At 35.1% G+C, this 13,826-nt stretch overlaps 2 protein-coding genes across 2 annotated transcripts; both read right to left on the bottom strand.

Annotated features, from left to right (window-relative positions):
- Positions 1-11,166: 11,166 nt before the first annotated feature.
- On the bottom strand, positions 11,167-11,793 carry LOC136800876 (uncharacterized). Its single transcript, XM_067057486.1, has one exon. It carries the CDS (start codon positions 11,791-11,793, stop codon positions 11,167-11,169), a length of 627 nt encoding a protein of 208 aa, XP_066913587.1.
- An 899-nt stretch (positions 11,794-12,692) lies between these two features.
- Positions 12,693-13,694, bottom strand: LOC136800875 (uncharacterized). The gene has a single exon (XM_067057485.1). The coding sequence runs from the start codon at positions 13,692-13,694 to the stop codon at positions 12,693-12,695; it is 1,002 nt and encodes a 333-aa protein (XP_066913586.1).
- Between the last annotated feature and the right edge of the window lie 132 nt (positions 13,695-13,826).

The following is a 13,826-nucleotide window of genomic DNA, read 5'->3' as shown; positions in this document are numbered from 1 at the left end:
AAATAAGTGAGTCTTTTCAGCGAGATTTTAAGCTACAAAGTCAAAAAATCCACTTTTTTAAGATTTTGACCAACGAGTGATCGAAGAACCTCCAAATTTGGATGTTCTGGAGTTTTTATAAGATACTTCACTAATTGGTCATTAAAAAGAATAGAGATTACGCGTCCTTTAGAAAAAGTAACAAAATTGTTTTATTACAGGTTAACGACCAACCAAATCAAAAAAGAGCTTGTAAAAACTCCAGCTTGTCCCCCAAATTTGGCCCTGTTTTACTTGATTTTGTCCTCCAGCGAATTAATTTGAAGTTTTACCATTGAGCATCTTTCTAACATTCAGGCAGGTCAGCAGCAGGTCCGAAGGCGCCTAAAGGAAAGAGGAGACTCTAAGCTATTCAACGGGCTATAAACGAGCGTCTAACTCCTTCTAGATCCGGAGATTTTCTTTTAAAAAAAAACCAATAGTAAATATCCAAGGAGCTGGAGTGAGTTATATGCAAATTTTATCTAATTTTGGTGTTGAAATGTCCTTCAGACGCGCAAATATATTATTATGAAGCTGTCTCAAATCATCAAAAACATGCTCATTTTTAAGTATGACCATCATTCTTTCAAAATAAACAAAAATCGTCTAATTCTGATAATTTTACAGATCAGAATCCTCATTTTAATGACGACGTACGTTTTGGGGGCCGTCTCCGTTTTGGGGCCATATACTGTAAAGGAAATTGTTTCACGTGAAATTTATGTCATAGTGTATTTACAGAACCCAGAAGGAAATTAAACTGCAAAAGACCTGGGAAATAAACAGCGTTCTTGTTTTTTATACCGATCAAGAATTTATTAGACACTGGATAAACAACGAGCTATATTATTTCTTTTATGTTGTTGGTCAAAAGAAAAATAAAGGAATGCCATTGTGGTCCATTCAGACGTACAGTCGAGAAAAGTTGAAATGCACCTAATTTTTTTCAAAGTGCATAGTACTTTTTCATGATGCAATCTTTTCGCCAAGCGAAATGGATTGAATCCATTAAGATGATCGCAGCACAGACAATGAAGAGACGTGCCTTCAGGAAGCTAGACTTTTTGAGTTTATAGCTATATACTTTCACTTTATGGTGTTTCTGTATGACTGTCTGTGTGCCTAGTCTAACCACTGTTAAATGCCTTCGGGAAGGTCCCTCTTAACTTGGAAAGCCAGAATTGGAGCTATTCCACCAAACTACTGGAGTTATTACGTACAGCACCTGACCCCGAGAATGTAGTAAACCCCGAGAATGTAGGTTTCTCATTTTTTAGCATTGTAGCCCTAACGATAGTTCAACTTCATAAAAATTTGTTTCAGAGCATACTGTTACATCTTACTGATTATTTCTGGACAGAAAACTTTAACTTGAATTAATTTTTTTCAATGAAAATCTGAATGGAAGTTGATTGGATATTACCCGAACTGAGACATTTTTTAAATAAATCCTCTCTAAATCGAAATCTATTGGAATTAAGTTATGATAATAGGGTATTTTCTTAGTCCTAATGAACTAAGGAAATGGAGAAAATAGTCCATTTCAATATTTACTGTTCTGAGTTAGACATTTTGACGAAAATGTTTGAACGGTTAGTTGACCTACAATTTGGGGGCCTTTATAACCCGACATAAAAAGTCTGTCAAATTATATAAAACTTGTTTGTTGTACTTTTATAACATGAAAGTACTACCTGAGAGATGATTAATGTTGAAATTTTGAGCTTTTACGACGTGTCCCAGACCCGTTGGGGCCCCAGCCCAATCAGAAAATTTGCCTAAGTTTGGAGCAATAGAATTTCTATTCCAATTTGGACTTAAGTAGAAATTTTTGGACCCGTTGTGGGAAAAACTTCCACCGGGGCTGTGAGGTAGGGGTGTTGTTACAATCAGGGACAAAATACTTTGCACAAAACGGAAATTCACCGGGGTGTTTTGAAACCACAATCGATTTGTAAGTGCTCTAAAGTAGGTTCGAAGGGTAGAGTTTTAACTCTGAGTTTTAACGCTAGAATTAAGACTTAGGACCTTAGGATCTGAGGATCTAAAAGTTTAAAAATGGTCCAGTAGGGCTTGAAATATAGCCTAGAAACCAATAAATCCCTCTCAGTTCGAAATAATCGATGAAATCAAGTTGAGGGCCTGAAATTGACATTCTCGCTCGAACTTCAATTTTCGAAAAATGGTAAATTAGCCAAAAGTGCAAATATATTATGGCACGGATTGTACATTATTCACATATTTCAACACAAAATTTTCAACCTACAAAATAAAAACAACTTTCTTGTCTCTTCTTTTCGTCCTTCCTTTTACTTTTCCTCATTTGTAGTATGATGAAATTAATACATTTGTTAATTTTTTGTCAGCGTATATTTCTAAGGTATGAATTTCACTTAGAGAACAATAATTTCCGATGAATACCGAAATTCCATTCTCAACAACCGAATCTTTTCACCTACATTCTGGGGGTTAAAAAGTGAAAAATTCCAATTTTCAGAATAACAAAATGCTCTTTAGAATATTGTTTTCGCATAAAACATTTCTAAAATTTGCTGTTAGAATTAATCCAATTGAAAAAATATCAACATTTTACTATTACTAGATTTAAAGCCATAAAACCAAACCTACATTCTGGGGGCTATAACGAAAATGGGAGTCAACTTCAAGGACCAAAAAAATTGGTGTATCTATCAAAAGTAATGAAACTAACCCCTGGGAAAGGATTTTGGGAGTTCAAAATTTCGTTGAAAATATTTAATATCTTTTAAAATGCAAATCTATATCTTTCAGGTCTGATTCAAATTTCACCTACATTCTCGGGGTCAGGTGCTGTAGGCTATCACAACTGAAAAAGTTGAATGTGCGCCTATAGTTTGTTTACATTGATTCACATTCAATTGTGGATTCATATGCATACATTCTACTTTTTTGTACTTTGCCGGTATCTTGATTTACCAAGTTAAGAAAAACATTCCCGAGTTACGACCATATAATGGTTTTTAAAGCTCAAGAAGCTCTACTTTAATCGTAGAAATTTTAGCGAGACTAATTTTAGCGTATATTAGCGATTCAGGAAAATCTTGATTTTTTTTGGATTTATTTTAGCGAATCACGATTTCAAAAAATTTCGCGTGGATAAATTTCAGCGAATACACGTATTACATTATTGATTGAATTCGTTTTCTAGCATTTCTTTGCACTGAAACCCTTCCTACTGATAAAAATGTATCAAGGCAATATAACCACAGATATCTGTAAAGCCCGAAGGGCTAGATTTGCAGCTTTGTTCAAAAAGTGAAGCTCATCTTTGGAAGGATTTCCTACCAGAGTCACGTGACTAAAATATGCAATTTTACCGGTTTGAGAGATGTGAAATAGCGTTTGCCGCCTAATTTTTTTGATATCGCGCTCCGAAAACAATCAAAATGCTAGATCCTATCCATCGGCACGAAATTTAAAAAGTCAAATTTTAGCTTCACTTTTTTTTGCTGGAGAAAGCTTAAAGTTGCAAATCTAGCCCTTCGGGCTTAGATATCTGTGAATATAACCAGTAATTTTGCACGGATAAATTTTAGCGATCAGGCGATTCGGCGTGTTTTAGCGAGATTTATTTTAGCGAAAATAGGGAAAACACGCTAAAACGCTAAAATTAGTCTCGCTAAAATTTCTACGATTAAAGCATAAACAATAAAGGTAGAATAATAATATAATAATATCAACAAATGTACATTTGAAAACTTGAGCAAATTTCTTTAAAGATTCCGGAAAAAGAATTGAAATCATTGCTGAAATGAACTTCTGACTAAATTAGAGTATTTATTCAGTTTTAAAGACAAGAAACAAAATTAGACATACAAAACACTTAGTCAAAGACGAAAGAATCAGCTCATCATCATAACCAGTCTGCCATTTTGTTTGTTTTGATTTGCAAAAGTAATATTGTTATTCGTATTATGGTGTAATTATATACTTTTTCTATAATTTGCATTTATAACACTAGCTTCAGCTTTTCAAGAGGCCCCCCCAGCGGACCCGAAATTCACGCCATCACGCCAATTTTTTCTCGATTTCACGCCATCACGCCTGAAATATTTGATTTTCACGATCACGCCAATTTCTTTCGATTTCACGCCATTACGCCAAGAAAATTTAGTTTTCGCGCTCATATTTTCTGGATAAACTCAGTTTTAGACCACGTTTATCATTGGCATGGATATAACGCCGTTATATAAACTTACTTTTTGCCCACAATGCACAAATGGGTGTGTGTTTAGTCGTTAATCAGTTTTTCGACATGCTCATACGCGTAAGTCAAGATTAAATCATTTTTCTTATCGGAAACACCCGAATCTGGAAGGAATTTGACTTCTGTTTTCCTATTTTTCGTAATACACAGGGGTCAAATTCCATTTTTTTTCGGGTGTTTCCGATAGGAAAAATGACGTAATCTTTACTTATGCATATCAACAAATGTTGGACAACTGGTCACATGAATGGGCACCGGTTTGAGGGCTGAGGTATATTTGAGTAAATTGACAAAGCCCGCCATGGTTGGGCAACGGAGAAAATTTTTGAATTTTGAAGGGTTTAAAGTGCTATTTTAGGACCCATTTCAATTCAATTTGAAAAATAATTCATGTAAAAATATTGGAAATCTTTTAAAAGTACAGGCCGCTTTTTTGATAAAAACATGAGGGGTCATGCCCCCTGGTTCCCTGTTGACTGGACCAATGGGCATTAATTGTGAACTAGCGTGAATAGTCTTCAAAAGGGTAGAGAGGAGGCGCAACCATGGTTTGCGCCGACAGGAGAAATTTTTAATTTAGTATGGCTAAAATCGCCCTCATTTACTGTCTTTTTTCCAAAATATGGTTTAAACATCACAGGATTCCTTTGATCAATACCAATCTGCTTAAAATTACACCTCATAATAAACCTGTTGCTTCTTTCTGTTTAAGGCTTTTCTATAAATATATGTTTTCCTGAAAAAAAGGACCTGATGTCTTTGATGCATCTAAAAATAAGTATCTAAGAAAGAGACGAAAATGTTAGTTACTGAGGTTTGCGCCGACGGGAGAAATTTTCAATTTTCGACCCTCTCATAGCATTCGATTTTATTTTGAAGACTAGCTAGCAACTGCTAAAGACAATCGGAAGTTACAAGGATAAATGGCAGATAAATAAAACTGTTTGCACCGTTTCTTTTATGTTTTAAAATGAGATCTATAGGAGGCCCCACCATAGTTGGGGCCGACCAAGAAAATTTTGAAATTTAAACCCTCTAAATTGGCTAAAATGGACAAAGAATTACGATTCAACTAATAAATATGATTTTCACGATCACGCTGAACTGCAAATTTCACGCCATCACGCCTAAAAAACTCGATTTCACGATCACGCCGGCACTTCATTTTCACGTCATCACGCCGTTTTTTTCAAAATTTCACGCCATCACGCCACGAAAAACCCTTCATCACGCCATCACGCCAACCGCTGTTGGGTCTCTTTCGATGCTAAATAAAAACTAATGAAAGTGTAATATATAATAATGGTAATAGCATATAACGTAATATGAAAATGTGTATAACATATACCGCTGTATAGTTTACCGCCATATTTTTGTGGAACACTTAATTGGCCGGAAATCAAATTACAAACAAACACAAAAACGCAAAGATTCGAGATTCCAGTCCAATATATATGCGTGAAGCTATGAGTGTCTCCTCGTCACTCCGCTCCTGCGGGGGCAATAACTATTGTTTTGAAGTCCCATGGGAATTGCAAACTTGACAAACATTGTGTTGAAGAAGCTTACAGAAAAAATTTCCCACCCCCTGGGAAAACGGGGGTGGCCTACTGTATTTTTTGAAATCAGAAAACATTTTTATAAAAGGTTGAATTTTTGTTTTGAAATTGAGTTTGTATTTTGTTCATCGATGATTTGTTTTATGGACATTTATTACGCAGTAGAACCGTAAAAAATGCTTGAAGGTCGAAAAACTCGCGGCGCAGTAAAGTTAACCCCTATAACATGTATATTATATTTCATAAATAATTACATTTTGATATGCCATGAGATTCTTTGTACTCCGTTAGTGTAGCAAGTCAACGTATCTGAAAAGAAAAACTTTTGAAAAGATTTTTTTAAACATAACAAAAATTCTTGATTGTCAAGATGAGTCAACTATTATTTTAAAATAAACACATTAAAAGACCTCTTGATGAATACAATCTACAATTCATTATCACTTAATTATTACTGCCCATAAAGCCTTAAAATTTCGAAAGAAAACTAGGAAAATCTTTGAAGGATGAGTTTATTTTGGAAGTATTGTCACGTACCTTATGGATAGAAAGTTAGACGATACTAATGTGACAAAAAGTCGCTTCCAGGAGAAAGTTTTGGTACATAAATTTGCTAATTTGCCCACTTTTCCCATCGAAAACTCAAAGTTTTGGTCAAAAAAAGTTGTAGAAATCATAAAAGTTGTAAAATATCTTACTATTTTTCCAACCTCAAAAGAGGTTCCTTGAAAGTTGTGAAGATGTGAAAAATAGGACTTTTCCAAACTTTCCCAACCAACAACAGCAATCATTTGGATTTGCAAAGTTTTGGTATTTTGGTGGGAAAATGGGATTCATGATGTCATAATTATTTCAGACTCAGCTGAAAATTATGCATATCATCCTCCAATAGCAATTAATAAAGAACTTTCACTTTCCATTTCATGAAAGAATGAATTATAGCGGGCATACATTACGAATCTCCAAGGTCACATTTACTTGAAAAAGATTATGGAATTATTTTCTATTTCGTATTACCATGTTGCAACCATGGAAATCCCCCATTTTTATAAACATTTACAAAGTGTGAAAGATTGAAAAAGTGGTAATTTTTTTCCCAAAACTTTCTCTTGTTTGTAACATAACCGCAGAATTTTTATAGCCGACGATAATTTTTGATCGTTTATTTTTGCCGAAGTTTTTTGATCGACGAATTTAATTTTAATATAAGTCCAGTCTAGATAATGAGTTTTGAGGATTTTACTTTATAAGCGTGATCTAATCAATACGTAATGGTTTGAATCCAAGTGTGTCAATCTAAAATTAATCAAATGTTAAGTAAATTACGGTTTAAACGATATATTTGACATTATAAATTTAACTAAAAATGTTTCAATTTCTGTGACACCTTCCTGTCAAGTACCTTGTCCACATTATTCGAGGAGCTAATAGCATTAGTTTCCAGAAAACTGAACAGAAATGCCGAAGTACGAAAAAGGTTAATTGTATAGCCACACCGCCAATCATCTAACGGTTGAAGAGTCACAAAAAAGCGTTTATAAAATGGTTTTTGTATTTGGCCCTTAACCCTTTAAGTGCTACGGTCATTTTTTTCTAAGTCTTTTAAAGAAAATCACTAGTTCAAACTTTAAAGGCTTATATCTCCGGATCTAGAAGGAGTTAGAAGCTGTTTCATAGCTTGTTGGATTTTAAGCGCCTTTTGCACCGCCTGATTTCGGAAGGGCGGGGTGGGTGGCGGCTAAGAAGGGGCTAAGGGAAATTAAAGCAGTCAGGAATTAACATCATCCGTCGTTTATCAAAACAATGGTAAAATGATAAAAAAACCCGTTGCCTGAATGATAGAAATGTGCTCAATTGTAAAACTTCAAACTACTAATTCGCTGGAAGACAGAATCGAGTAAAGCAGAGCCAAATTTGGAGGTTCTTGGATCACTCGTTGACAACTTTTTAAATTTTTTTTTTTGACTTTTTGGCTTAAAATCTCGCTGGAAAGACTCATTTTTGATTTTCTTTTTGCATCATGAAACCAAATCCAATTCCTATGAGTTAGACCAAAAATGACGATTTCTAACTCAAACTGGGCATTACAGGAGGGCTTCGCCCTCCTACATAGCCCATGTCTAATATATACGACATTGGCACTTAAAGGGTTAAACAAGGTGAATAAAAAATTAGAAAATGTTATTTTTGTGTTTTTCAGCCTTTTGAGTGATTTTAGGCCGAAGAATGAGTATTTTAGGAAAATTTTTTTTTGCATTTTTTGTTTAAAGTTAAAAATCATTGAACTTGAAGTCGAATCGGAAAAAAATACTCTAACTTTGAGGGTCAAACCAACGGCATTTTTGCGACATAGCTCTAAAAATAAGCTTTACGTTCAAGTGAACACCGTAAGTTGGTCTAATGTTGACATCCCTCTTCTAATTTCGATATCTTTCTTTAGAGATAGGAATAATAGGTCAGAATCGCTGATAGACTCCTGAACTGATTGCTAAGCAAAGAAAAATAGTTTCAATCAGTAGTTCTTAAGGCGTGGTTACACTACATTAATTTATTTCTAAATTTATGAAATTTTTCTTTATGATTAAAAAATTTACAAGTGTAACATCCCTCTTTTAAAGAAAATAAAGACGTATAAATTCTTGAAAAAGAAATTATTTCTTGCGATTCTTTACCATTTTTTTGGTAAAGAGTTTAAAGTTTTTTTCTTCACTTCTCTCGAGATCAAAGGCACCGACATGATAGTTCTGTACATTTTTTTCGATGAATGGATTTTCTAGCTTTTGGAATTTTTAAAACGTAATATGAAATAGGGGTGAAAGATAGGATAAGAGAAAGATTATGCATGATGGATGGATATCAGCCAAGAAAAGAAAGGAGTCTTAAGTAAGTGTTACTAACATTTTTTAACGTTTTACAACTTTTTAATTACATTAACCACTAAATATGTATATGAAGTACGTACTTCGTTCAATAACCTTAGTTTTTGCCTTTGGTTTTACAATATGTTCTTTTTTTCTCTCTACAGTGAGATCCTACAACATAATCGTGACATCATGGACGAAGAACAAGAAATGTGGAACGAAATCAATCATGATTTGAACCAAGATATGGAAAACGATTATCGAAATGAAGAAGAGATGAGTCCCCCGATGACAGCAAAAACAGCACAGCCAGCACAAAATAACCTGATAACAGATTGTGTATTTTCTGGCCCAGTACGCTGAAGCTCTAAAGACGTGGGCGAAAATATACAATCTGAAGAATATGGTCGCGCGCCTGTACGCGGACCGCGTAGAATTTTATTTGAGAGGAACAAACCCGAGTGCAATGTCGACAGGGAAGGGTGTCATGGCCGACAACTTTTGGGTTGGGAGATATGTCAAGTTCTCTCAAATCAAATTCAGAACTTTTTTGGAAAAGAAGCATGCAAAACATTATTGTATTTCACAGACAATGTTCTTTAATGGATGATATATGCTCAAAAAAGAATCTTTTTTGCTTTAAAGGCCCCTTTAAACTAATCACACAAGAGAAAACAAAACATAATAACATCATACACAAATATCACTTAAAAAGAGAGAAAAATCATAAACAAACATCTTTATATTATCAGTAGAAGAAAACTGAAGCTATAGAAAATGAATACAAACCATTACTGAATACTTTTATGAAGTTTATAAAGTATAAATACCAAAAAACTTGAGTTTCAAAACAATAACAAACATCCATTTTCACCTTCCGCCTCCAATTTGAAACCTTTCCACTCGCAAAAGCATTGTGGGACAGAATTTTAATTCCTATCTATAAAACGCACTTTTCATGGAGCGCCATTTTAATTTTTAAGTTTTCGGCACTAAACAAAAAGTTGACTCAAAATTTCTGTAGAGATAGGGCCATTTTCCTCAGATGTTAGTTTTCAGCGATCTTTAGAGCTTTAGCGTGTCGCGTAGAAAACTCCACAGCTGCTATCAGGTTAGCACAAAAGAAAGATGATAAGAAAAAAGGAAAGGGAAAGAAGAATAAACCAAAGAAATTCAATTGGTTACAAAAGCCCACAACAAAGCTTATCGAATTATGGGAAGAAGAGACATGTTTGTATGACACAGAATCGCGAGATTATAAGGACAGAGATAAAAAGTTAAATGCCATCGAACGAATTAGAAAGAGATTGGTTGAACTTGGTTACGATATGACAACCGAAGACGTCAATAGTAAGATGCATAACTTGAAAATTTATTACGGCGCCAACAGAAACAAAGTTGAATCATCTAAACAGGGGTCTGGGAATGGGACACATCAAGTATTCGAACCAGCTTGGGTACACTTTGAAAGTATGGCTTTTCTTAAGGACAGCTTTACACCTAGACCTACTATTTCAAACCTGAATTAACCTGCTTATGACACGGACGACCTTCCTTTATCAAAAAAATCAAAAAGAAAGAAGTCTAAGCGAGAACAGCAAGACGAAGAAGAACGCGAGAGAGAGGAAGATCGCCTATTGTTGAGAGATGCCGTCGAAATAATGTCGAAAACAAACGATGAAAATATTCCTACAAATACTGACGAAATGACATCCGATGACCACTTTTGCCACATGCTTTTAGCACAACTCAAAAATAAATTTGAAAATGGACCAAAAAAGGAATTTTTGAAGCTAGAGATTCAAAGAATAGTACTATCGGCTATGTTTAACAATGGAGCTCAACTGCAGACGGGTTACCAACAACCGCAAACTAGTTACCAACAACCTCAAACTGGCTTCCAAATAGGTTATCAATCAACTCATACACCATTCCAACGGCCACAACCATGCTACCAACAGCCTCAGACAAGTTACCAGCAGTCTTCAGTAGCCCACCAAAAACCTAGTTCAGGAGCTCAGCAAGTAAACGAGCAACCACAGCTAGCCTTCGACAAAGCTAGTTTAACCATGTCACCTCAATATTAGAAAAAAAAAACACTAAACTACTTTTATTTTGATTTTTGTTACAGAAGATATCTTTTGTTAAAAACAGTTGTTTATAGCTCGTATATAATGTTTAACCCAAAAGGGTTGACAAGATACAAAATCTTAACGGTTTAAAATATTCCATTGCCAAGAAATCTGTCCAGGTCCATAGAAGTGTTCCTTAAATTTTTCCCTGACAAATTCTCCTGTTTTGTTTGGTCTACGTGGAGCATCGGGTTGCAAGGGTGCCATTGAACTGTTAGTGATATCATCTGCTCTCCAGGCGCCAGGAACTACGGCTCCATTTTCTATCTCGGAATCTACGAATCCTGGTGGGGTATAGGAATCTCGCGATTTTGAACGCAACATATTATGGAGAGCAAGTGATGCCATTACGACAAGTTCATTCCTCTTCTTGCGTAGGGTTTTAGACAATGTTCCCCTAAAGGGAATGCTTCATCAGCTACAAAAACCATGGGTAGATCTTCAGGATTTTCTTCGAACCAAAAATCATTTTCTTCCTGTGGCAAGGGCTGAGGTGGAGGCAAACCAAGACATTCATTTTTGAGGTCTTTGAAAAAATCAGAACTGCGATATACCCCTCCGTCACTAATTCTACCTTGGCATCCCACTTCAGCAATAAGGAATTTATAATCGAAATCTACAAAGGCGAGTAAAACGACGCTATAAAAGCCTTTGTAATTAAAGAATTCAGAGCCACTGTCTGGAGGGCATTTGATAGCGATATGTTTTCCATCAGCAGCTGCAAAACAATTTGGAAATTGCCAACGCTCTTTATTGCCAATAATAGTCTGCTGCCATTCCTCCTTGGTGCTCGGTGTTTTCATGTAGTGCGGTGCCAAGTGTTTGTAAATTGCTTTGCATACCGGTACGATGAACAATGAAATGGTTGATCGGTGCATGCGGAATTGATATTGAAGACTTGAAAATGATTCACCTGTTGCAAGGAAGCATAACGTTACTGCTAGTTTCTCTTCGGCAGAAATGGCTTCACGCATTTTCGTATTTTGCTTCGTTATCGAGGGTCGAATCCTTTCCAGTAGCTCCTGAAAATAAATATAAATAAGACTTCAATATTTTGTATGCTCTTGATGAGGGGATGAGGGCTTTAATTTTAAGGAGTACTTTAGTCATATTTCATTGCTACTTAATTATGATATAAGTTCTACTTACAGTGTAAGTTTCTGTGTTCATCCTGAGATATCTTCTAAATTCTTCTTGGTCACGAAGACGAAGTTCAGCAAAAATGTTGTTGAATGCACTTTTTTCATTCCTCAACATTAACCACTCCCGTACCCAGCAAGACCTTTTAGCGCGAATTTTCTTTTTGGAATATTTTCTCTGAAATTTCCGTTTTAAAAGAAATAGCACAATACGTGCTGCAGCCTTCCTTCTTCCAATCATGTCGTTGGTTGAGTGAAAAAATAAGTTGAGAAAAAACGATTGAAGATTTGATACGACATACAAAAATTTCAAAAAGACTTTAAAGAAAATAGTTAATTTCTTTAATGTATTTTTGATTAACAAATTTCAAAAATTCTAAAGATATTAATGTAGTGTAACCACGGCTTTAGAACAATAAAAGATTGAATTTCATAATCCAAAAAGAAATATTTACAGAACAACAAAAGCCTTTTATCAAGTAAAGTTGAGCCAACAATTAATATTATTTTATTTTTGACTATATATTTCGGACATAATGTCCATCTTCAGGTCTAAAAGAAATAATATATAAAACATTAAAAACAGTTAAAATCCATATCTACACTCAAAACATTTCATACACACTCATATCAAAACACATACAAGCTCCTCTCTACAAAATTACGTTTGAAAAATGAACTATCAAAGTTTAACTATCAGAATTCCGTAGTGCATTCACTAGGGAATAAGATAATTAAACTTTGATTGTCAAGGCCCTACTTTTGTATTCATCTTTTTTATTTAAAGTTGGTTTCAATTCATTAATGAACAAAGCTTCCAATGTCATTAGATAGTCTTCAGATTTGTTAGTTTGAGCTAGTATTGTGACGTCATCCATTGTTATTGTTGTATTGCATGCTTGTAGGTGTCGGCCGACTGGACTGCTTGATCGTTGATGTTCTTTAATGCGCTGCAGAGTGTGTCGGTTTGTTTGCCCGACATAGCATGCTTTACAACATGGACATAGAATTTGGTAAACTACACCGCTTTTGTAACATTTTTCGATTTCGGTTTTCAACGATGGCAAGATGGTTTTGATTTTACGAAGTCTAAACACTACTTTTACAGGTGCACCTGCATTTCTCAATGAACGATAAAAGACGTCGGACTCTCTTCCCCGATATTCAATGAAGATTTTGGTATCTTCAATTATGTTATTCTCAACCTCTTCTTCGGCATTAGCGTTTTCTTGTGGTGGATTACGTAACTTTTCAAGCGTTTTTCGAATTATTGGCTCATAGAACTTTGATGGGTATTGATTATTTTTCAAGATTCTACGAGCTTTTACAAGACTTTCATCAAGGAGTTCTAGTGTACTACAAGATCGAAAAATTCTGTGTATCATACTCGTAACCGCTGATCGTTTATACCTAAGGGGTGACAAAGCATGGTAATTCATCATAAGGCCAGTGTCAGTGGGCTTAGTGTACCAAGTTGAAGATATCGTCGATCCTTCGCGAATGAGGAGCATATCTAAAAATGGTATTTTGCCATCCTTCTCTCTTTCGATCGTGAACTTCAAGTTAGGAGCCTGCAACTCGTTGACTTCCTTCAATTCAGATTCAATGTCATCAACATGAATGTCTCTAAGAATATCGTCCATATACCTATCATAGATATTTGCATCACCTTTTAGTCGCTCTTCGTATTGATTTAGCCAACCGTTAGCTAATAAGGGTGCCGGAGGACTTCCCATGGCTAAACCATCCGTTTGACGATAGTAGCCATTACAAGTCAAAATCAAAACGTTTGATGTACACACCTCCAAAAGTTCAGTGAAAGTTTCTTTGCTAACAGGTGGTTTAGGGTAATCTCCTGAATAAAGGAG

Source organism: Clytia hemisphaerica, unplaced genomic scaffold (genome assembly GCF_902728285.1).
Source record: "Clytia hemisphaerica strain Z4C2 unplaced genomic scaffold, Clytia hemisphaerica genome assembly, whole genome shotgun sequence".
Taxonomy (NCBI): Eukaryota; Metazoa; Cnidaria; class Hydrozoa; order Leptothecata; family Clytiidae; genus Clytia; species Clytia hemisphaerica.
The sequence above is the reverse complement of the archived record's forward strand: the minus strand, read 5'-3'. Positions and strand labels throughout refer to the sequence as shown.